At 57.0% G+C, this 24,699-nt stretch overlaps 1 protein-coding gene across 11 annotated transcripts in view; it reads left to right on the top strand.

Annotated features, from left to right (window-relative positions):
• Positions 1–3,747: 3,747 nt before the first annotated feature.
• The window catches only part of MINK1 (misshapen like kinase 1), a 42,013-nt gene continuing 21,061 nt past the window's right edge, over positions 3,748–24,699 (top strand). For 8 of the 11 annotated variants that reach the window (XM_038536553.1, XM_038536556.1, XM_038536555.1 and 5 more), the window contains exon 1: positions 3,748–4,030. In XM_038536553.1, the coding sequence (XP_038392481.1) occupies positions 3,974–4,030 (57 nt within the window). In that variant the 5' untranslated portion in view covers positions 3,748–3,973. The remainder of the gene's footprint in view (positions 4,031–24,699) is intronic. The other 3 variants (XM_038536562.1, XM_038536561.1, XM_038536557.1) reach the window with 1 other exon arrangement.

The raw sequence follows: 24,699 nt of genomic DNA, 5'->3' as shown, positions 1-24,699 counted from the left end.
TCTTAAGCTGAGCAGTGGGTAGATATCTTTCTATGTATCTGAAATATTTTGCAATCAGAAAAAAGCTCAGCATAGGTCCTGCCTTTGCCCATCATTCCCTCAGCCTTGCTTCCCAGGCTGAGAATTGACCCCAGGAGCAGGAAGAAAGGGAGAGGAACAGATGGAGGAGCTGAGGAGGACTTTCTGGAAGCTGGGTGTGCAGGCGGGTGGCAGTGTGGAGAGGGGGGATGCAGTTGGTCTTGCTGCCATCCCACGAGTCCATCCCTCCTTCCCTCTGAAGAAGCCACTTGCACACAAGAAATCCTCCCCTCCCACATACAGTGGTCCCCTGGTACTAATTGGCATCCTGCTAATTAGCCTCATTGTCAGCAGTAAGTGCCTCTTTCCCTAAGGGACCGGTTCCTCATTAACTGCGGGGGGGGGGGGGGGGGTGGTAGGGGGTAGGGGGTGGAGGTTGGGGAGGAGGTGGAGGTGGCAGCCCTCTGGAGCCGGCTAGGTGGGCCTCTGCTTCACACTGTCTCTTGATCTATCTGCACCCCCCACCCCGATTAATCCTAGACTTTACTTTTCTTTTCTTTTCTTTTCTTTCTTTTCTTTCTTTCTTTCTTTCTTTCTTTCTTTCTTTCTTTCTTTCTTTCTTTCTTTCTTCTTTCTTTCCTTCTTTCTTTCTTCTTTCTTTCTCTCTTTCTTTCTTTCTTTCTTTCTTTCTTTCTTTCTTTCTTTCCTTTTCTTTCTTCTTTCAAGGTTTTATTTATTTATTCATGAGAGACACAAGGAAAGAGGCAGAGACACAGGCAGAGGGAGAAGCAGGCTCCCTGTGGGGAGCCCGATGTGGGACTCGATTCCAGGACCCTGGGGATCATAAATTTGTCTTATTTTTAATATTTTAACTTTCCTCGGGGCGCCTGGGTGGCTGAGTCGGTTGAGCATCCGACTCTGGATACCGGCTCAGGTTATCATCTCAGGGTCATGACATTGAGCCCCGTTAGGCTCTGTGCTCAGCGGACAGTCTGCTTGAGATTCTCTCCCTCTCCCTCTGCTCCTCCTCTGACTTCTAAACAAGAAATTTAAAAAAAAATTTTCAAATAATAAAAATGTTTTTAAACAATGTATTTTAAAATATATTTTAAACAATAAATGAAAAATATATATTTCAACTTTCCTTGATGCCCAATCTGGGACTTTCTCTACCACATCAATTCTTTTTTTTTTTTTTAATATTTTTATTTATTTATTCATGAGAGACCGGAGAGAGAGGCAGAGACACAGGCAGAGGGAGAAGCAGGCTCCATGCAGGGAGCCTGATGTGGGAGTCGATCCTGGGTCTCCAGGATCACAAACTGGGCTGAAGGTGGCGCTAAACCGCTGAGCCACCCCGGGCTGCCCTACCACATCAATTCTAAGTTTTTATTACGGACAATTTCATATATACAAACATAAAAGACAGTATGAACTGTCATGTATCCAAGTGTCCATAGTCCAACTTTGATAATTACGAACATGAGGTCAGGCTGGTTTCTCTGCTCTTCCTACTTTCTGGATTGCAGCCTCTTGGCCAGCCTACCTCTGTAATCCTCACCTGCTCACTCACTGTTTCTGTATCTCTTTATTAAACATTGACTGTGAGTCAGTAATAAGCAAATTTGTTAAGGATCTACTATGCCAATCTACATATCTAGTTTTATTATATCCTAATCTTTCTATTATCTCTATTTTATCAATGATAGAATTGAACCTGATTAATGACTTGCCCGAAGGACTAAGTTCAAATTCTGTGTTTTTTCGTACAATTCCATGTTTTTTTAAAAAAAATATTTTATTTATTTACTCATGAGAGACACAGGCAGAGGGAGAAGTAGGCTCCCTGTGGGGAGCCGGATGCGGGACCCGATCCCAGGACCCTGGGGTGACACTCTGAGCCGAAGGCAGACGCTCAACCGCTGAGCCCCCCAGGTGCCCCCATCCCATGGTGTTGATCTTGTGTTAGCATATATCACAGGGCCTGCCCAGATAACAGAGTCCTTCGTTCACTTAGTGTGTTACTGAACCTCTAATGGGTGCCAAGACCTGCACTGAACAAGGCTGTCTTGATTCCTGCCTTTATGGGGATGCGGCAGACATTTACAATTCAAAGTGAGTGTTCTCATCAGTTTAGGCCAGGTGGTTAAAACAATATTCAGCTTTAGTGAGTCAAGGAAGGCTTCGTGGAGGAGTTGATTCAGACCTGTAGGACAAAGCAAGGGGCAGTCAGAGTGGGCATGGTCAGAATATTCCAGGGAGAGGACATAGCAGATGCACAGGCTGGGGGAGGGTTTCTGGGGTTCTGGCCACAGTGAGGAGACAATTTCAGGATGCCTGGAACATGTGAGATTGAACCGCACGGTGTTGAAAAACAAGGCAGGAGAAGCAGGTGGAATCTTGAAGGGTCTTCGACGCCATACTTTATTCAAAACTGGGGTCGCAGTGGAAGCTCTCAAACAGGGGTGACACCAGGTCTGAATTTTAAAAACCTCTGTGGGCACGGAGAACTGGCTTAAGGGAGTCCTGGAAGGCAGACCAGGCAGGTGGCTGATAAAGAGCAATGGAGGTCAAGCGGCGATTGTGCCCCGGACAAGGACAATGTCATAATGAACAGGAGGGGTGGAGGCAAAAGTGGACGTGCATCCAAATGCGCCAAAGAGAAGAACTCAGAAAGGGGGGTGTCCACCCCTTTCAAGGACTTTCCGTGCAAACTCTCCTAAGTGGTGTGTGCATGGAGACTGGTGGTGGGGTCTCCTGATCAGAGACACTGTCACCGCTGGAAGTGACCTCAGGGAGCAAACAGCCTTCTTCTTCAACTTCGCAGGCAAAGAAAAGCCCAGAGAAGCAAAGCAATGGGCTTAAGGTCGCACAGCACAGCAAAGGCAGAACATGACTCCTGGTTCTTGTCATAGCATCATCCAGCCTCCAGTGGGGTAATGGCTGGGGCTGCTGTGCCAACCCCAGACCTAAGTGACCCAAGCACGATCCGAAGAGGTTGGACGGAGGGTCCTCAGCGTCTCCCTGCCCCACCTTCCACTACACTCGGCTCCAGGGATTGGTCAGCGAATAATTGTTGAAGCAGCTTCCTCGTGCAGGGCAAGGTGTCCGGGAGGATTTCCCCGTCCTGCGGTCGCGGGTCCCCTCCTCAACACCCCCGACTCCGGCCAAGGTGGGGCGTGCAGGGCACCCCCTGAGCCCCCAGCCTCCCTCCCACGTGGGTTCTCGAGCCACATTCTCACCCCAGGCCCCTCCCTCGGCGGCTCCACTGTTGCCATGGCAATGAGGTGGGTGGACAGCCCATCCTATCTAGAGGCCACCCAGCCCTCGCGTGGGGTGTTACCATAACAACCCCCTAGTAATAGGGGGGCTGGGCCCCGCCCCCTTCCCCCGCAAATAGATGTGGGTGGCTTGATTGGCATCTGGGCACACGAAAGAGGGGGAGGGAAAGGGAAGGAAAAGCGTCAAAGCTGAGCGGAGAAGGAAATGGGGGAGAGAGAGGGCAAAACGCAGGCGGAGGGGAGGAAGCGCGAGTGCGCAGGCGCGCCGGCCGGTGGGCGCGCTCCGCAGCCGCCCGGCCACCGCCCACTTCTGTGGGTCCTAGCGCGCGCTGTTCGCGCTCGCGCTCTCTCCTGCGCCTGCGCGCAGGTGTCGGCGCCTAGGGGGAGGGGCGCCCGGCGCGCTCGCGTCACGTTCCTCGCCCTCCCTCCCGGCGCGCGGTCACTCGGCGCCTGCGCAGGAGAGGCGGGAGACTCGGGGTGCGGGCTCCGGGCGCCTGCTCCTGTCAGTCGGTGGGTCGGTCCTCCCGCCGGCCCTCCCCCTCCGCGCTCCTCCGGGGGAGGCGCGGCGGAGTCCGCCCCCGGGATCCCCCGATGGGGGAGAAGCGGCGACGGCGGCAGCGGAATAACCGAGCCGGAGCGTGAGCGGCCCCGGGGCCCGGCTGCCCGCGGAGGCCATGGGCGACCCAGCCCCCGCCCGCAGCCTGGACGACATCGACCTGTCCGCCCTGCGGGTGAGCGCGCCGCCCCCAGCCTCGCCCCGGCTCCTGCCCCGCCGCCGCCGCGGGGCAGCGGCGCGGCCGCCCGCCTCACGTGCCCGCTGTCCCCCGGGTGCCCCCTGCCACCCGCTGTGGGCCCCTCGCCCTCGCCCTCACCCTCGCCCTCGGCTCCCCTTCTCGGGGCACGCGCTGCAGCTTCCCGGAGCCAGGTCGGTCCCCGCCCTGCGCTGCCCCGCCCCCACACCCCTGCCCCCTCTGCCGGCGCCGCTGACCCCCGTCCCCCGCCCCACCCCCGCGCTTCCCGCAGCCCCAGCCCTGTCACCTGCACGGTCCTGCCGGCCGGCCCCCTCCCTGGCCTCTTTCCAGCCGTGCCCTTACTTGTGTCTCCTTCCTCCTCCTCCACCTCCTCCTTTTCCTCCAACCCTCGCTCGGCGCCTCGAATTTTGACTTTGTCACTGCCTTGACAGCAGCACCCCCCCCACACACCGCCGCCTCGCCCACCCCCTGGATGGCCTAGCTCTCCCTCCCGGCCGGAATTTCGGCCTTCCCGTCTGCACCCCGCAGACGCCCTCGTCCCCCTGGTCCTCGTGTGCTCGCTCCCTCTGCCTCCTCTCCTGTTTCAAGTACAGCAGTCCAGAACCAGGCATATCCGGTCTCGGGGTCCCTGCCTATTGCATTACCAACTCTGCAGCTACGGCCCCGCGCCGGAGCCGAGACCAGTGCTGGGGGGGGAGGTGGGGGGGGCGCTGCTTCTCTCCAGAAGCCCTGGCTCGTGGCAGTGGCAGGCAGGGCCGGCGGGAGGATGTTTATGTGTGTGGACGTGCTGCATGGGGTCGGTGGGCAGGCAGCGGGAAGATGATGGGGGCGTCGCAGGGCAGGGCCTCTGGTGGAAAGGGATTACAGGAGTCAACCACAGCAGGAATTTCTTAGAAATACCTGTTTATTGTCCCTTTGGGGGCACGTGCACGCCCCCATTTGGGAGCTCTCAGGAGCATTTGTGTCCCTCTTCAGCCAGAAGCGCGCACTTAAGAAGCAACGTGGTTTCAAGGTGAACACTCCAGACTGTCCACGCAGGGGCTGCGTTTATCCTGTGTCCTTCGTCCTTCCTCTACCAGGCCACGGTGTAGGGGGCAGCAGAATTTCCCCAGTCGAGTCAGGGTTGGCTTCTCTGGAGGCCCCTCGTTCAAACCCGTCTGGCTGTTGTTAGCCAGGGAACGTGGCCAGTGGTGGGAAAAGGCGGTCAGCCACGCAGGTGCCCCGGATATGCCTGGAGGGGAGAGGGGAATTGAGGAGAGCAGAGTCATGTTGTTAATTGGGTTTCTCTAGGTGACACAGTTTTTCTTGCCATTCAGGTCACAATTTGTTTGGTGCAGTGTTGGGCCAGGAGACCTGCCTTGCTGGAGACAAGGTGATAAGTTGCTGAGGAGGGAGACTAAGCATTGGCTTTCATTCCGTGTGTGCTCGCGTGTGTTGCAGGGCAGGGCCTGTTGGGGTATCATACGATGGAATTCCCAGCTGCCCTTAATGTGCTCTGGGATGAACCCCATCTTCCCTTCCCATCTTGGTTGTTGATTAACTCTGGCTACAGGGTTACATACAATAAACGGGAGCGTCTAAACTATGACCTGTGGTTGAAACCCTGTGGAACTCTGCTAGGGCTTCTCTGTTCCTATAAACCTCCACTTTTGCCCTGACCCCCGCTACCTGGGGTTTGCAGCCATCCTGCAAATGCCCTCTGACCTTGGCTGTGGCATTTCCTTTCTGGACTTCTAAGCCAGAAGCACTGTTAGCCTCCTGCCTCCTTTTCCTCTCATTCCCCTCAGGAGAGGCCTTGGACCTGACCCCAGGGTTTCTATCCCCCCTGCTCCTCATCCTGCCACCACTGCCTCTACCGCCACCCCACTCCTGGAGGGCCAAAGGGAGAGAGGGCTCCTTCCTCCTTGCTGCTGACCTTTCCTTAGTGCCTGTCCCCTTGCTCTACCTCCGGAGCTGCTGTGGTCCTGTGAGCAGCAGGCTGGCTCATCTCTTTTGTCCCTGTCTTTCAGTTGGAAACGGCAGCCTACAGAATTAGCAGCGAAGCCCGTTTCCCTTTCGTCCGTGTTTTGTGCTGGGGGCAGAGAGCGGGGAACATGTTCACTTAGTAGCCGGCCTGGGAGAGCCTACATTGTCTTTCTCCTCTTGTTTCAAGATAAGGTTTGGTTTTCAGCCAGTGATGAGAGGAACAGTCTGACAGGGGCCAGATTGAATGGCACTGAACCCCAGCCCTGCGTGGCAAGGCCGGTGGACCTGCCGCTTTGCCACCAGGGGCACACTTGACCCCTGAGACTCTGTTTCCCCCCGCAGAGTGGCATGGGGACGGGGCTGTCTTCCTGAGTTCAAGTCCTGGCTCTGTCACCGTGCAGCCTTGCCAGATGCTACCGAGAGCCTTTCCTCCCAGCTCGGTGTGGGGAGAGCAGTGGTGCCCAACTCAGAGCTGCCATGGACTCCCCAAGTCTTGCCTGTTGAGTCCTCAGCCCCGGGCCTGGCATGTAGAGGCTTATTGCTGCTCCTGTCATTGGATGGCAATCAGAGAAGCCTTCCAGCACAGCTGTATCTGAAAAAGTGCTGCTTCCCCTGCGTTATTTTTATGTCACTTTTATATAGCATTCCCTTAGTCTGCTTTATTTTACTTCATGGTATTTATCACCATCCGACAGAGGTTTTTGTTTTTAGCCACCTCGACTAAAATGTAAGGTCTGGGGAAGCTAGGGCTCTGACTGTTCTGCACACCAGTGCCTTCATCAGTGTTTTGCACATTATGGGGAGTGTTTGTTGAATAAATGCATATCAGAACAAGGGAGAGCTCTCAGCACAATGCTTGCTCAGAGAAGGCACTCAGTAAATGTCATGTTTGTTGGGCTTGCTTTTGCCCCTCTTTTACGGACACACAATTAAGAATATCTTTTCTGAGTTGTTTTTGGAATCTGACCTCGTCTGGTGGTAAACAGAGTTCTGGAAACCTTCATCTGAGTGTGATGCACTTGAAGTAAACTTAGGGTCATCCAAGAGAAAATAGGGCCTCTTGTTTCAGACCTTCTCTGCGTCCAAGCTTGGTGATGTTCCAGAAGAGTCTTCTGGCTTGTGGCTCTTGGCTTCCCACAAAGGAATAAGGATCAGCAAAATGGATGGGATGAGGTGGGAGCAGACCCCAGGCTGACCTCTTTCCTTTTGCGTCGCTCCTTTTTGGTTGACCCACTTCATAGATCAAACCGCTTCTCCCTACTGTCTGAGCAGTTGGAAGTTTCAGACTGCAGTGTCCTTGAAACTGTGGAGCTAGAGGCTCAGTGTCACTATGTTCAAGTCGTACCGTGGTGCCCAAGCAGGAGGGACTTGTTGCTAGGCGGTGGTACTGACAGGTGCTCCTTGTCAAATGAATTTGTGTTGTTGTGTCTGCTTTAGAGAAACCTCTTCCCCCTTCTTCTCTCTGCACGAGGCTACGGGCCCAGCATCCCCCGGAAAGCTGGTGGTTCTGGGCTGCCGAACATCAGGTTCTGGTGCGCTAGCTGTCCAGATACTGGTGGCAGATGCTTCAGGCAGGGCGGTGGGAAGCCGGGTCTCCTGCTGCAGGAGGAGCGGTGCCTGGAAGTGACTTTCCCCTAGACAGCTGCAGAGGGAAGCTGGGGCTGTTTGGGGCACTGGGGGCAGTGAAGTGCAGGCCTGCTCCAGCACAATGATGGAAGGAAGGTGCTAGAGAACTTCCCCAGAGCCAGGTGTTCAGCCATTCCCTGCCAAACGAGGGGAGCGATGATGCCGTCCTGGCCACCGCCGGGCAGGACAGATTGCCATGGCCCTTGGTGATTCGTGGAGGGGAAGGTCTGTGGGAAGATGAAGTTTTGACAGTTAAGATGACAGGAAGAAGGGTCAGCAAGGGAGCCAGCTGGCCCACCTGTCACACTTGCCCGCAGAGCTGTTACCACTGTGCCCTGCAGATTTCCCCATTTCAGGCCTGGCCTCCGTTCCTCTTGGTTTTGGCTCTGGTGCCTCCTGGTGCCTCCGACAGGGCAGCTGACACGGCTTGGACACGTAGCGTCCCCTCCTACTGGTGTGGGGACAGGATGGCAGGAAGTGCGTGGCTGCTCTTTACAAGCTCGAACTCGGGCCTCGGTCTAGACATGAGGACTGTGGAGGTAGCCTCTCAACCTAGAGATAGTCCTGGGGCCAGGCAGCGTCTCCAGAAGCCGTCCAGGAGTCAGCCCCATAGACCTTGCTGGCTCTAGACAAGTCCTACTGGACGAGGTTTTCAGAGACATCCCTTCCTGCATCAGTGCCAGACGAGGTTTTCAGAGACATCCCTTCCTGCATCAGCGCCAGGCACGGGCAGGCGGCTGTGTGCATACCAGGCCCTTGGGGGCTGTGGGCCATGGGTAGGCCCGGGGTATCATGTCGGACTTGGTCTTGCACTAGGCTGGAACCAGGCCCTGGGGGCTGTGGTTCGTGGAACCAGGCCCTGGGGGCTGTGGGCTGTGGGCAGGCTCTGGGTGTCACGTTGGGCTCAGTCCTGCACTAGGCTGGAACCAGGACCTGGGGGCATTCACCTAAGACATGCTTCCACTGCTCCGGCTCCCCCTTCCCTAACTGTTGCCGCTCTCCTCAATCCCCTGGGCTCCTCAGGGTTGGGAAGGTTTCATTCAGTCTGATTCCCATGAATAATACTGGTTTTCTATTGCCCTGTCTTCAGTCATCTCGAAATCTGATGCCCAGTCCTTTCTCCTCCCCGAGCATCCTCTGTCTTTCCTGGGTTGGAAATAGAACAAAAAGTAATCAGGTTAATAAGTCAACTTTCAGAATGTTTCCTGAGTGCCCACAGAAGAGAGGGAGATATAGCCCTTACTTGCTAGCAGATGTGGGCTGGGGCCACACCCACGTTCCTTCTCCCTGCTCCTGTTCTTCCTGCCAGTCTCCTCACCAGCCAGGCCTTGACTGGAGTCTGGGGTTCTTCCATCCACAGGAAGCTCCTCTAGAGGCTAGTTGAGAAGGTGCTTGAGGCTTTTTGTTCTTTCTCAGGGGAGGGGATGGTACAAGGAGGGGAGAAGAAGGGGATGGAACTACAATGACCCAGGAGCCCTTGAGATTCCATTCGAGTGGCCAGATGGCCTGAGGAAGTACTTGTTAATTGTGGCTAGGCTTCCTGTTTGTTTGAGGAAAGTTCTGGAACTAGGCACCGAGGGGCACATTGATGAACAAGATAGACTTGGTGTTCCTGTAGCCCGGACTGCAGAGGGACGCTGGCAAAATAATCCTATAGGTACACACGTAACCGCAGGCCAGGTACAGACCACGGCAGCCCTCAGTGTGCCATGAGAGTGTGTAAAAAGGATCCTTCTTACTTTTTATAAGACAAAAATATTTGCTTGATCGATAGAGAGAAACAGCTTACAGGCCGGAAACCCAAGCTGTCATTGGCACAGAAAGAGCAGGAGAGGCAAACCAGCAGGGAGACTCTGGTGATGGCTGCAACTGGGAGACCCTAGAATGGGGCCATTCTTAGGTGGAACATTAGGTCAACAACCAAGGCCTGGGGATTGGGTGGAAGCCCCAGGCTTAACGGTCCAGAATGATGTCTTCTGAACCTTCCTGTGGGAGGAAAAAAAAAGTTTGTGTTGGAGGGTAGGGCATGTGTATGTGGGAAGGGCGTGTGACTCCAAGGACCCTCATTTTTGCTTGTTGGGGGGAGGGTCTCGGTACTGGGTCTGCATGAACTACGTGTCGCCCTGCAGAGGGTGGGTGACTGTGCTTCTCGTCGAGAGCAGGTATATGAGGGAGAAGTTCATCACTTGATGTGTTATTTTAGATTTGTAAGAAAGGCGTGTGTATGGAAGGTGTATGACACGACGTTTGGATGTCCGTGTACACAGCGCAGTGATCGCTATGGTCCAGCAAATGCACATTCCCATCTGCTCACGTAGGCACCTGTGTGTGGGTGGTGGTGGGGGTGCTGTGTGCCTGAGTGGTGCCTGGGGTTGGAAGGTAGATAAGTCTCCCAGAAATAAGCACAAGTGGGCCCAGCCCTGGGCCTTGTGCCTGTTCGCACGGTCTGTGCAAAGTGGGATTCTAACCAACGTTTAGGTAGATGCCGTGTATAAATAAATGAGAGTCTCAATTTATGTTGTGTGCCAGTAAGGGATGAGTGGGGTGTGCAGGGGGACTGCTCCTGATTTTGCATGTTTGAAATGAAGCAGGGCTGGGGAAGCCACAGTCTTGGGCTTCTTGGAGGAGCCAGACTCCAGGAAAAGCTTTGGTTCGGGAGGGTGGCAGCACAGAAGCTGGTAGAAGGCTATAGAGCTGTTGGTGGCACAGCCTGTGGGAGGAACCAATAGTGGCCCCAGAGGGATGAATGAGGAGGGACAAGGAGGGGACTCTCTGAGGAAGTAGGGGGTGGCTGGGGTTGGGGGGGCAGGGAGGAAGCCAGAGGCCTTGGACAGTGGAGGTGGTTAAACCTCAGACTCAGCTGGAAAGGGCGTTCCCCCAGCAGGAGAGTCTGCAGGCCTACCCCAGAGCCGCCAGCACCCTGGAACACCCAACACCTGGGAACACCCAGAGCCCCAGCATTCAGATCACCTAGCACCCAGAGCCCCAGCACCCAAAGTCCCAGCACCCAGAGCACCAGCACCCTAGAGTACCCAGAGCCCCATTATCCAGAGCCTCCAGCAACCTGGAGCACCCAGCACTCTGGAGCACCCAGAGCCCCAGCACCCAAAGCACCCAGAGCCCCCTCATCCAAAGCCCCAGCACCCAGAGCACCCAGCACCCTGGAGCACCCAGAGCACCCAGTATCCTGGAGTCTGGACTGCAGGGGAGCAGCTGTACCTCCTGGCCTGTGGGCTGAGAAGGCCTCCTCAACGCAGGCCTGGGCCGAGCTGGTGTTCTTGGGGAGAGAGGGGATCTTCGCACCCTTTTTCTCCAGGAACCGTTTGAGGAGAAGATTGGAAGGGCTTGCCTTGCTGACTGCTCCTGGAAGCCAGGTTTGGAGAAGTTTCCCTGACCAGCGGGCCTTGCAGGGACAGATGGAGGACCAGCAGGGCTGAGGCAGGAAGGGCTCCTTCTCCAAGCCACCTCCACTTGTGATCTGCCCCTGAAGCCTCTCCTGACCACACCCGCCCTTGCCGGTCACCTCCTCCTCCTCACAGACCCCATAATTCAGTCCTTGAACACTTATAACTCTGTACCGTATGTCGCTTTATGGCCTCATTTTCCCCACCGTGTTCTCCTGTCCAGGGACTGTGATCCTCACATCCTGCTGACCCCTCATGGTGCCCATGAGAAAGCTGAGCTCAGAGTTGGGGTTCAGTAATCACTCACTTTTGGAGACTCTGCTCCACTATTCCCGTAACTTGTCCTTTCCCTCTGTTTGATCCACAAGCAGCAAAGCACTCCTCACATGTCCTGGGCCCTGAGCGGTGCAGCCCAGCACACGTTCCTACCCGGTGGTCCTCAGCCCGGCGACACGGCACTCCAGGGGCACTCCTGGGGCGTCTGGAGATGCTGGGGAGGAAGCCCTAGGTGTCCTGTGTCTGGGAAGCACTGATGGCTTTCAGTATGTGGGGACCAGGGTTGTTACCCGCTCCAAGTGTTGGCAGCTGGTCGAAGAATTGTTTTTCCACCTGGGATGCCAGCGGTGCCTGTTGCGAACTCAGTGTCAACTTGGGGAGGCCGGGGGAAGGCTGGGGCAGGATTGCCCATGAAGTCCCCTGTTACTGCTCTCTGGGTGCGCAGAGGAATGTGGGCCGGAAGTGACTCTGCGCAGCTCCTGTCTTTCCCAACAGCTTTCATGCGTTGCCGGCACACCTCGGAAGGTGCAATGGGCTGACTCCAAGCCAGGCTGGAGGGAAGGAAATTTTCATGTTCCCTCTTTACCACCCACCCACTCTTTCTTTCAAGGCACATTTTTGAGAAGGTGGCTGAAGCGTGTAGTACTTGGTCCTTAGCTTGGAGTGGCTCGGGTAAGAGTCTTTGGGAAAACAGGCAGGAGTGGAGGGCGCACCCAGGATGAGGTGAGTGCGCTCTGCTGCTCCTAGGCTTTTCACTGTCAGGGTGTCCCCTGGGAGACAGGTGTGGCGAGCGGGCAGCATGACTCAGATTGCATGGAGAGGCAGGCATCCTGCCTAGGGTGCGCTCTAGGGGTGGCGAGGGGCGGGGGTCAGGGCCACAGTGGGGACAGGTGGGTGGGGCCCAGAGATGGTGCTGCTGTCCACTTGCCATGCCCCTGAACCTGGCTGAGGAGCACAGAGCTGGGCGGGCTCCTGGTCTCGGCTTGCCAGGGCTCAGAGTCTGCCTGAACAAGGCCCCTCTTCCCTCTGGAAAGCACCTTGGAACAGGGTGGAGCAGGGGCAACAGTACCCAGCTGGGGGACAGGCAGCATGTGGCTCTGCTGTTTATCAGTTCTTCTGCTGTGAGACTCCCGGTGACCCCTTTGTCTCCTTTCGGTCCAGAGCAAAGATTGCTCTGACCCGGGTTATTTTTGATTTCATGTGGCTTCACCGCACAAGGGGTCCTGAGGTCACAACCATGTGATAGGTTCTGTCCTCATGTCCTCCCGCCAGCCCTCCTGCCAGCCCTGCAGAGTGAGCGGTCTCTTCATGTTCAGGGTGGAGACACCAAGGCCCCCAGCACTTGGGGAGCCCTAGGCCCTCATGGAGGGTTGGACAGCCAGCAAGTGGCAGCGCCTGAGTCAGACTCAGGTGTGACTCAGTGCAGAGCCTGAGCGTGTTGGCGCCTGTATGGCCGGCCTACTCCCAGGGGCAAGGCGTGCGCGGGCGCCTGTGAGGAGACGGCACCGCGGGCCCCCCATCCTACACCATGGGCTGTGAGCAGTGCCGTCCGCCCCTTGCTTTCGTTGCACATGTGTGCCCGTGGTGGGCAGGCCTTGTGGGCTTGTGTGGGGATGGAGCACTGTCCATGTTCCCATGGTCACATTGTCTAGGGCCTTCAGGACTGAGGCCTGTCTTATGGACTGACACAGCCTGTATGACGGAGGCTGCTGCCCTCGAGGAGCCCGCTGTCCCAATCTGCCTGGGTAGGGGACAGACTTTGTTCACAAACATGGAACATGTTTGGGAAGCGGGTGTGAGACATTAGCCTGATTCTCTGGGGACTGCAGGTGGGTTGCGGTGGTGGGCACATGCCAGGAACACAGAAGCTCAGGGGGCCAGCCTGGGACTAAAAGATGTTGTGGTGATGGGCTGCCGACTGGGCACTGTGACAGGAGGGAAAGCTGCACACAAGTATCTAGGAGGCTGGAGCCCCTGGGTGGCTCGGGTGGTCAGGCATCGACTCTTGGTTTCATTCAGTTCAGGTTGTGATCTCGGGGTCATGAGATGGAACCCCAGGTCGGACTCCACAGTGAGCTTGGAGTCTGCTTGGGGTTCCCTCTCTGCCTCTGCCCTTCCTCTGTGCCCTGTTTGTGTGCACATGCTCTCTCTCTCTTTCTATCAATGTTAAAAAGAATCTGGAAGATTTAGTTTAGAAGCAAGAGCTGAATGATGCAGAAAAGAGGCCTATTCTTCAGCAGGAAGAAAGGAAGACAGTCTCCTTCCTCCCTTGGAAACAGCGTTTTTTACTGCAGTTATAGATACCTAAAATCTGAGGGTCTTAGCCACGTTAAGAGTGCGATGTGGAGGCACTGAAAACCCTCATGCCGGTGCATGACCCAGCCCACAGCCTGTTTGTCATTCCAGCTGCAGCTCCGTGGATGAGGCTGCACGCCCGTCCTCCCTCCCAGCCCTAGCCCACTCCCCATGGAGTTGAGGGGAGGGCCTGACACAGCAGGTGCTTAACACCTGTGGAGTGGGCTGAGGTGACATCGTTGCAGAGGTTCCTGGGAGTTCCCAGATGTTGGCATGTCTTCAGCCAGCCCCCAAGCCGCCCCTGCCCCAGAGCCTGCAGCCCAAGGAGGGTTAAATGAAGGGGCTATGGCTGCGGGAACCACAAGCAGACCCTGCAGCAGAAGAAGTTGGGGCTTCTCTTCCATGGTCAGGACCTCCAGCCCCCTCCTGTCTCTGGTTCTCTTGTGCCTGCTTGCAACACCATGCTTGTCTCCGCTCTGACGTCTCATCCTGGGGGTCCAGGGGTCCGCTGGAGGGGGTTGGAAAGGTCACTTGAGGGGCGAGGGTAACCAAGTGCAGCAGCCTGTCTGCACTTGCATGTGAGGGGCACCCACGTCGATGGGAGTTTGTCCAGGAAGGGAAGGAAACCACCTGTGATGAGTGCCGTGGACCGGTCCAGAGCTCTGTCCCTCCTGGTCCCACCTTTCCCCAAGGGTGCGGGGCACATCTCTGGCTGGAAGCTGTGCTCCATTAGTGCACGCTTGTGTTTTGATGGGAACCCTTCTGGGTGCTGGAAACTCAGACCTGGATAACATCCTGTGCAGGAGGGAGATGTTTAGGGTTGGGTCATGCAGGGCGCTGCAGCTCTCCTGGGGGTGACATACTTGGGGGAGGGGTGGCTCCCTGCTGAAGGTGTTTTGGGGCAATTGCATAGCCCTGCAGGCCCCTCTCATGCCCCTCTTACCTCCAGGCCTGTGTGGTTTGGAGCTGGTCAGGCTGCGTCCCTCCCTGGGGCCCAAGCCCCGGGCAGATCCCCAGCATGACCCACAGTCGTGTTGGGTTTCTTAGACTAGAGGTGGCTGGTGCAGTGGCCTGTCCCGCCTCTTGGCTCTCCTCTGTCCACCCCATTTGCAGTTTCTTCATTGACCTTCAAGGGGAAAGAGGAGAGGGCAGGAGAGCTGGCGCTGCAGGGGGCCTGCCTTACAGGTCAGAGTCTAGGCCTCAGGGCCACAGCTCGTGGCGTGGGCACTGGGACTTAGAGTACGCTCTTGAGGCTTTGTCCCTGGGTCACCAGTCTGTGTGCTGGCTCCCAAACCCGAGGACTTTTCCTCTGCCTCGTGTGCACAGCCTGGAGGGGGCTGCACATATTCGCTGGGGCTTCCAGGCTCTTCTCCCCTCAGCCCTGCTCAGGGCCATCTCTGCTTTTTCCTCACATTGAGCCAGGTGTGAATCAGGAACTGTGGTTCTCCTTGGCTGGTGCTCACTCAGCCCTAGGAGCCCTGCTGTCCTCGGGGGGGGGGGGGGGGGGGGGGGGCCTCGCGCTGTCCCTGGGGGCCTCACCTACTGCCTGGGTGTGGTCAGCGCCACTGCTCCCTAAGGAAAGGGGGACACGGCTGTGGTGCCTGTGTGGAGTGAGCTTGTGAGGGCTGGGTACATCTCCAAGGTGCCGGTGGAGGTCCGCTGTGGAGCCTGTCCAACCCGACTGCCAGGACTCGCATGCCCAGCACCCTGCTGTGCGGCATGGCCGCAGGAGGACCTACAGGCTCCTGGGTGTTTGGGCAGCCTAGGGTCGAGGGTATGTTCTGAGCAGGTCACGTGTGTCTCACAAGGGGGCAATGACATTCCTGCTGCCATCCCAGCCCCTGCCCTGGCCTCACGACCTTCTCAGATGGGGCCGAGCTGACGTCTCCAGAGAGCTGCCCTGCAAGGCCATGGGCAGCATGACACCCAGAGTGAAAGCGGCCTCAGGAGCCAGGAGCCCTGGTTCTGGTTTCAGGTCTGTTTCTCGTTTCCAGGGTGAGTGTCATCTCTTTGGGATATGGTTTCCTTGCTCACAGAACGAGAGGATGAGAGCAGGGGGTCTAATCAGGTGGTCAGAGTCACCTGGGAAATGTTTTTATCCTTCAAGTGCCCAGGCCCTGCCCCTGGGGCAGCCCCTGCACCCCACAGAGCCCGGGTGTGTTCACCCAGGTAATCTGATGCAAGTGGGCTCCCAGGCCTGCTGGACCAGGTGTTCCCCGGGGTCCTCCAGATCTGGGCTCCCCCTCCCTACTTCCCTCTTTCTTCCTGGAAGTCTGGGAGTGCTGCCTAGGTGGTGTGCTCTTTGTTCTCGGCACTGTAAACACGCAAGGCATGCTCACCCCACGCTGTTGTGTGTGTGAAGCTGGGTAAGAGGGAGCTGAGAGAGAGGCCAGGGTGGGATAGCCCAGGATGACAGCCCAGCTCGTCTGGGGGATACCAGCACCTACTGCAGAGACCCCTGGGGGTGAGGTTGGGGTGTGGGCTTGGGCTGCATATCTGGGAAGGACACAGCAGATGCTAGAGGAGGGTTCAGCAGGTCTCCAGGCCTGTCCGAAGCAGACCTCAGGGCCCACACACTCTAGGGACTAGTCCTCGAGCCTGCTGGCACCCAGGGCAGAGCGGCCACACCAGTGAGGACTGACCTGGGGCACGGGAAGGGTCTGGACTAGAGCCCGGGCCCTGGAGACAGAGTTGAATTCACACCCTGCTTCATCACTGACGGGGTGACTGTTGTCAAGGCCGTCTTTACTCCTTTGCCTCATTTTTGTCATCTGTCACATGAGGGTGGCCAGACCCCCTCATGGGGCCGCTATGATGGTGAAACAGAAGTGTGGCTGACGTGTGGGTGACTGTTCGCTGGAGGTTGGAGCCACCTGGTCACTCTTATGAAAGAAAGGCTCAGCAAGGATATCTCCTGGGGTCTGTGGACATGCCTGTTGTCCTTAGCTGTGGGTGGCTGAGTCACCGGGCCCCCCAGGTGGGAGCGCAGCTGGCTGCCTTTTCCCTGCCCTGGAGCCCTCCACCAAGCCCCGAGAGTCCTCCCGCTCCCCTGGAAGACAGAACAGCTTCAGGATCCACGATCTGAACTTGAAACTCCTGTCTGTCCTTCCCCTGAGCCAAAGGCCTGCCCTCTGCCCTCTGCACAGAAGCTCCTGGCCACCTAGAAGAAGCACTGGGCATGTGGGGGGAGCCTAGGTGTCACCCGGGTGCCCTGAGGGGGATGCTTGGCTCTGTTAGGGTCTGAGACCCAGGCCCCCAGTACAGAAGGGAGCAAAGTGCTTATTGAAAGGCTCGTCTGTAGATTGCAGGCTGGGGGCTGGGGCTGCTAGGTTCCCAGGGCCTGGAGACAGAGGGTCTCCCTGCTCCAGGCCACCGGGGCTTCGGCTCGGTGCCTGCAGGGGTACTGTGCAGGCACGTCCCACCAAGGAGGGCAGCACTCTGGTCCATTCACCGTGGGGCTTTGGTCTCTGGTTGTCTGGGTTGTCTAGGCCCAGGAATGCCTGGCCTGGTGGGAAGTTGGCCAGGGAAGGTGCTGAGCAGGTGGGAGAGGTAGGGACATGTGGGCTCCATCCTGCTGGTCAGGAAGTCCTGCTGCCTTCTCCATGTCCCTGGGCTGTAATCCACTGTGAGCTGGCCCTTGGTGGGGCCGGGGAGAGGCTGGTCTCCACCCTTGGTAGGATAGCCCTGGTCCTCCTGGGCTGATTCAGGCCACCCTCCTCCCCTCCCTGCCTACCTCACCCTGCACCTGCTGTGCTACCTGACTCAGCATCCCATCCTCTGCCCTTCCCTCCCTTCCTGCTCTTCCCACCCTTCCTGCCCTTCCTCCTGAGTCCTGGTGGTTCTATCCCCAGGGCCCTCACCACACCTGGTTGGCCTCCTGTCTACAACCATTTTTATTTACTTACTTACTTACTTATTTATTTATTATGTTTTAAAGTCATCTCTGCGCACCTGGGGCCCGAACTCACGACCCTGAGATTCAAGAGTGGCCCTGCTGCTCAGCCAGCCAGCACCCCCCCTCCCCCCCAGATAGGCCGCAGGTTTCCTTGTCCCTTCCCTCAGAGGCATGCAGACACCTGATTCCCTCAGGAGGAGGTTGGCAGTGAAGGATAATGATTTGTTTGTGCTACAGTGAGAAGCCTTATTACCCCGGCCAGGTTGCTGAGGTCCTTCTCTGTCAGCCCCCCTCCACCACTTGGCTCCCACTGGGAATGGGGAATGGGCGTGTGGTCCCCTCCCGCCCCTGCCAGCCCTCTGCCATCGCCTCCTCCCCCTCCTCCTCCTCTCCCCCATTCTCCTTTCCCTCCTTTCCTTCTTCTTCCCCTCCCCCTTCTCCTCCCCTTTCTTCTTCCTCCCCCTTCTTCCCCATCTCCCCTCCCCCTCCTCTTCTTCTTCCTTCCCCTCCCCCCTCCATAGAGATGACCCTCCTCCTGTTGGCCCACCTGGTCAGCCCTCCCTCCAGGGTCATGGATCTGCCTCCCCCCCCCCCCCTTAACTGTCCTAGGCTCAGTTCTGCTTTTTATCAGGGTTCTATTCTGCGCTGCTGCTCTTCACCCTATATCCTGGGGCCACCGACAGTGTTACTTTTGACCCAGTTTCCCCTGGTTCTCTGGGCGCAGTCTCTTCAGAACGGTTCTGTGCAAATGTGTAGCGCTTGGTGGATTTCAGAATGTCCTCACATCCAAAAATTCTTGTGTGTTAGAACTAGGTAGACAAGGAGAGGCTCTTGGAGGTGAGTTCCTGGACGCCCTGTTTCATGGTGGCATCAGAACCCGGGCCAGGCCTCTGGTTTACACACTGCCTGCTGTGCTTACTCCTTTGCCTGCTGTGCTACTCCCTGGGGCTGCGGCCCCCCACCCCCCACCCTCCTGCACCTCTGACCCTCCCTGGATCCAGGAGCTGTCTTCTGGGTGGGGAGGACCTTGGCCCCTCTCACCCAACCCAGCCTCTGCCTGCCTCTTTCTCCTCCAGGATGCTTCCCCTTGAACTCTCCTTGCCTAGTGGCCATACACAGTCTTTGGATCCTTACTCATGTTCTTGTTCAGGGGTGCCTGGCTGGGTCAGTCGCTAGAGCGAGCGTGCAGCTCTTAATGTCAAGATGACGCGTTCAAGCCCCATGTTGGGGACAGAGCCTACTTAAAAAAAAAAGAATCATGTTCTTGTTTGGGTTTTGCCAGCTATATAGGAGTTTGTTGTTTTAAGAAAGTCTACTTTCTAGTGACACGTCTTTATTCATATAAATTATAGGGTGCTGATCCCCATGACAAAAAGAGATTTGCTTTTAGCAGCTGTCCTAGTGCATTGCTTTTAAGTGAATATTCATGGATTAGTTTTGGAAGAATGGAGATAAACCCAACACTAGTGTTAGAAACCATTGCTCTAAGGAGGAAGGAAGGCCTTTCTAGGGAACACCAGCTTTCTTTTATTTCTATATTCATTTAACAGGCAGGTTTTGAATGTGGCCCTGACTCCTAAGAAGGGCCTAGCACAGGAGACAGACAGAAACGTAATCACAAGAATATAATTGGTGGCACCACAGGGCCCCGTGGAAGCAGGTGGTCAGTGGGAAGCATCCTGGAGGATGGGCAGGGCACGCAGCTGCAGGGCAGGGCGAAGTGCTGTGCTTAAGGGAGTGAGCAGTGAACAAGGGCGCGGCGGTATAGAAGAACCCAGAGAAGTCCTGAGGTGTGCAGGGTGCCTGCCCCTCTGCCTTGCCCCCACACCAGCAGGAAACAGTGACCCCAAGGTGGAGTTGAAGTGGGGTTGGCGAGGCTCCAGATGAGCCATGCCTGGGAGATTGGCCTTAGGCGGTCAGATCTGAGCCTGAGGAAGAGCCTCTTTGGCCCGCCCACGGCGTGTGTCATCTGGGGGGCTGACAGATCCCTGGGGACCGGGGTAGTGCAACTTGGCCGCAAGATGCCCCCTTGGATTTGCCACCAGCTGCACTGCAGCAAATATGAAAGTCCTTGGACCCTTGGTTTTCTCGTCTGTGAAATGGGGTGATAGTCGTGCCTGGCCCCCTGCAGGTCTGAGGTGTACCTGACATGGTGACTGTGGGGTGCCAGAGGTTGGGGTGGTGGCTGCGCTGCCCCCGGGTATGAGGTGACAGAAGGGGTTCTGCTGGTCACGGACAAAAGCGCTTCTGTGGCAGGGCCAAGGTCAAGGTGCCCCGGTAGCGGGGGCCCAGAGGGAAGGCTGGGGAGGCGGCTCTGGGCAGGGGGTGCCCTCCAGGCCTCACCCCTCCCTCTCCCCAGAATGCTCTGGAGGCAGGTGGAACCTCAGAAGCAAGCTGTTCATCGTTTAGGGTTTGGGGTCTATTTTTAAATTTCTGACTGTGATGATATTTATTTTTTCTTTTCCCTTTCCCCTCTTCTCCAGTGCCACGGCAGAAAGGGACCATCTGTCCCCTGCCTTGCCTGTGGCCATTTTAGAACTGGCATCACTGCTGGCATTCTGACCCCTCCCGCCCTCCCTGACTTCCCCTGCACTGCCCTCCAGCTCCTGGGGGCCTCCCCTCTGCTCCCTCGAGGCCACCACCGAGGCTACCCTGTGTCCATGGGAGCTGGGCATGCAGGCGGCAGGGAGCTGCTTCCACCTCCTTGCTTCCCTCGCTGCCTCCCCAGTAGTGGTGTCTGTGCTTGTGCATGCGTCGTGTCAGGACCTGTGTCTGCCTCGGTATGCGTGCAGGTCCAGGTCACGTGAGCATGCTTCTGTAGCAGAGACCCAGGAGGAGGGACTCGAAGCTCCCGCCCCCCACCACAGAAACCATCCTGGTTGTCCGGTTCAGAGAACTGAGGGCTCAGCCTCCCTGGGGAACAGAGACTAGGGATGGAGGGTTGGTCTTGGAGGGTGGTGAATATGAGGAGGGAGTTTGTGCAGGTTTTGTTTACTACTGGGTGGGGCAGCCCAGGGGGTGGTGAGGGCCTCACCTCTTTTCCTTCCTTCTCCCTCAGGTTTTGCTGACTCCTCTCCTGGGTGGGCTTCCTTCCCCACTGGGAGCCTGTCCCCTGTCTCTCTGTTATGGGCTTTGGCTTTGAGCCTGCTTCCTGGGATAGGAACTAGAGATGCCTCCCCCCAGACTGGCTTCCCTGGGAGGGCATCTAGTCTCTGCTGGGCTGGGAGGAGGAGGTGATGTGTGGAGACTCCTGCCACCCACCAGCCCACATGCACTCCCATCTTCCTCACGCACACTCACTCTTTCCCACAGATACCCCACCCCCACCCCACCCCCATGCTTCTCTTGTGCTTGCACATGCACATGGCGTTGGCCTGCTCCTGCTCCCAGCTCAGTGGAGGATGGGGTGGCATGCCTCTGTCGGAGGACTGCCCTCTCCATGGCTCTGCTGGCACCAAGGTGCCCTGTGTCCCTGTGGGCAGCCCCACCCCACAGCCCTTTCCACTGCTCTGGTCTCCCTGTAGTCCTGGGGTTGGCACTGGGGCTGAGGGCAGATCTGAAGCTGCACGTGCCTCTGTTTTAGCACTTAGGTGCCAGGGCTGTGGGGGTGGCTCTGTGACCATTGCCCAGTTCCTGGGAGTGAGGGCTCCTCCCCAGCCTGGGTCCTGGTGCCACAGGGCCTTTGCCCCTCTTCCTCTCTGGGTGGGCCTGTGGAGTCACAGGATGAGCTCGGGCTAACAGGCCTCTTGTCTTTCTCTGGGAGGCCGCAGGACCTGGCCCAGTCTCAGCCCCAGGTGAACAGAGGCTCCCTGGGCCCTGGCAGCCTGCTCTTCCTGGCCCGAGAGGTGTGCAGCTCTCATTGGGTCCCTCTGTGGACCAGAGGTCCTCCCTCTGCGCCTAGAGCCCCTTCCCTGTCTGTGTGTCTCCCACAGGTTCCCTGGTGAACCTGTCTCCTGGCAGTGGGGACGTGGCCCCCTCACCCCCAAGGCCCCGCCTCCTGTCCAGGGCTGGAGGGCACATCTGAGCCCAGGTTATGGCCGAGGGACCTGCCAGGACACATCCCAGTGAATAATCAGGGCTGGGCCTGCCGCGCAGGACAGACCAGCCCTCCCCCATCTCTTTCCCAGGGACTTGCGGCCCTTCGCCAGGCCTTACTGTTCTCTTTATTTCTGCCGCTGGAAAGCCTCCTAGAGTTGCTTGGGAATTCTGAGTGGATGGACCCTTCCTGCTTTGGCTCAGTTGGAGGAGCATGTGGCTCTTGATCTGAGGTTATGAGTTGAAGCCTCATGTTGGGCATAGAGCTTACTTTTAAAAAGTAAAATCTTAAAAAAGACCCACGGGTCAGCAGAAGAGGAGGGGGTGTGTTGTCCCGTCCTGCCTTCTTGTCCCGCCGCGGCCTGATGCCTCACTGATGCCTCACGTTGCAGCACAGGTGACTCGTCCACATGTTCGTTCTCTCCTCTCCGTGTTGGTGTCTAACTTAGAAGCTCCTAGAAGGCAGAGCCAGGTTTAGAGAGGCATTGTTTGACAGGCACTTAAAACAGCTGTGGCTAATATTGTTAGCAACTGTGTGTCCTTAAAGCCCTTCATGGACCCCCTACGGCTCGCGGGTTTTATCTGCAGGCAGAGTGGATGCCGAGGAAGTGGCGTCCACCTGTGGGCACGGCGATCTGAAGGCCACTGGAGGACAGGCCCGGACACCAGCATCAACCGTGCCAGGTCTGGGCCTCTTACAAGAATTGTCACTCCCACCCTAGGGTGCTGGCAGCCCTTTGCCTGTTCGGTCACCTGCCCCTCTTCCCCTAGACCACTCTGGGACTCTGGAGCCCTCCTGTCTGTTTGTAGGTCCCTGCCCCTGTCACTTACCCCCACCCTGGCCCTCTGTTCCTTGAACCCAGTCTTCCGTGACTGCCCCTGCCCCCTACCACACCGCAGTCTCTGGGCCGGATGGTGAACCCCGCCAGTGTGTTTCTTTTGGGAGGTGGTCCCAGCCTTCATACGTACAGAACCTAACGTTTGTCCCACCGCTGCATGAAACGGCTCTAGGTTCTGGGGGACAGGAAGGAAAGTGCCAGCTGGCGCTGGGCCCCCAGGCCCCGACTGGTGGCCTTGCTGGTTATCAGAGTTCCATTCGGTCCCGATTTAGGAGCTTGGGCGAGCCTGGGGTGCGCCTGGAGAGCCCACAGCGCAGGGGACAAGGAGCCAAGGCCAGTGTGCACCCAGGTCTGTCCTGGCCAACTGAGTGGGTACAAAGGGATGAGTGGGTACCCTGAGAAGGATCCAGGCACCGGGCTCCACTGTAGCTTACTGATGTTTGTCGGGCCCCCGGCCTGTGCCCAGTGCTGGGCGGCGGGGGGGTGAAGGTGGGAGGGTCCTAGAGCCAAAGGCAGTGCTTCCAGGGCATGTGGGGCCTTGCTGGGGTCACTGACTCCGGTGACCTCTTTAAAGGGGGATGTAAGGGACACCTGGGTGGCTCTGTCATTTGAGCATTGGACTCTTGATTTCGGCTCAGGTCATGATGTCAAGGTCCTGGATGGAGCCTTGGGTCCTGCTCCACACTCAGTGGGTACTCTGCTGGAGAATCTCTCTCTCTCCCTCTGCCCCCTACACCCCTGCTGTAGGTGCTCTCTCTTTCAAGGAAAAAAAAAAAAAGAAAAGCCAGGTTTTAAGACAGAGGAAGAGAGTGTGATGGGACTGCTCCCTCAGTTCTGTGCCCTTGGGTGCCTCCTGGCCGGGCTGCTGCCTCTTCTGCCTCCAGCCCTTTATCCCTGGGCCTCTGGCATGAAGCTTCCCTTGCTGCATCTGGCCTGCCGGTCACGCGTTAGGTCACCAGCATCCAAGTCTCTCCCATGCACTCACGTGGGCCTGGTGCTGGAAGGAAACAGGTCAAGGGGCTGTGGTCCCTGGGGAGTGGTGTCCCGAGTGTGCAGGTGGCAGCAGTGCCTGCGTGCAGCCCCCATGAAGTGGCGGGGGCGGGGCACAGCACCCCATACCCTGGCTGTGCCACAGTGACCTCCCTGAGGCAGCGACCTCCCCAAGGCTTCGGGTGCCTATCTCCCATCCTGTGCATCAGTCACAGATTCTAGCGCTTGTATGACGCCCTCCGCTGCTTCCCTGTGCACTGAAAACTCTGAGGTTGGAATGTATGGGGAATGGGGGCGTGAGAAGTGCTTAGGTACAGAGGCTCTCGGGAGTGACACAGCAGTACGGACTGTCCCTTTCCCTGCACCACAAAAGTACAGTTGACCCTTAACCACCACGGTGTTGGGGGCACGCGTGCCCCACCCGGTCAGAAGCCTGCAGGCAACTCCTCCCAGAGAGCCTAGCTGCAGCAGCCACTGACTGCACACCCCCGGAGCACAAGCAGAGGGGCGGCTGCATTCCTACACTGTGATTCACTGCCGTGTCCTGAGCTTCACGGCCCCTGGCATAACGTGGGGTGGGAGCACACGGCCCTTAGGTGGCAGCTGCCTAGGGCGTGGCCTGCAGCATTTGCAGGCATGGGGTGAGTGCTGGGGAGGTTTTCTTACCTTGTTGAAAGGGAATCCGGAGAAATTAAGTGACTCGTTCCCAAACACACAGCCTGTTAACCACAGAGCCAGGAGATGGAATCCAAGTTCCCTAACTCTTAATCACTCAAGTGTTATATTTTATAATTTTCTGTGTTTGGTTCAGGACTCTTTCAAATGTGTTAATAGACCGAAAGCACTCTGAGGGTTCCCTTCCATGTTCCTAGGGTCGCTTGCCTAGCACGGAGACTGTCACTAATCAGAGTAATTTATTAAGTGCTGTGGGAAGTTCTCTTAGGCTTATTTTTCTTTTTTACATTTTTCTGGATTTTAAATTTTTAAAATTTATTTATTTATTTGAAAGATTTTGTTTATTCATGAGACACACACAGAGAGGCAGAGACACAGGCAGAGGGAGAAGCAGGCTCCCTGCAGGGATCCCAGTGCGATACTCGATTCCAGGATCACGACCTGAGCCCAAGGCGCACAGTCACCCGCAGAGCCACCCAGGCATCCCCATGTGGCCTTTTGATCAGCTTCTTTCACTTCCCATGTTTTCCAGGTTCATCCGTGTTGTAGTGAGTATCAGTGCTCCCTATTCTTTCATTGCCAAATAATACTGTCATATGGATACATCACATTTATCCGTCCATCAGTTGGTGGACGTTGGGGTTACTG

This window comes from Canis lupus, chromosome 5 (assembly GCF_011100685.1).
Source record: "Canis lupus familiaris isolate Mischka breed German Shepherd chromosome 5, alternate assembly UU_Cfam_GSD_1.0, whole genome shotgun sequence".
Taxonomy (NCBI): Eukaryota; Metazoa; Chordata; class Mammalia; order Carnivora; family Canidae; genus Canis; species Canis lupus.
Note: the sequence above shows the minus strand (reverse complement) of the source record. Positions and strands in the feature narration are given on the sequence as shown.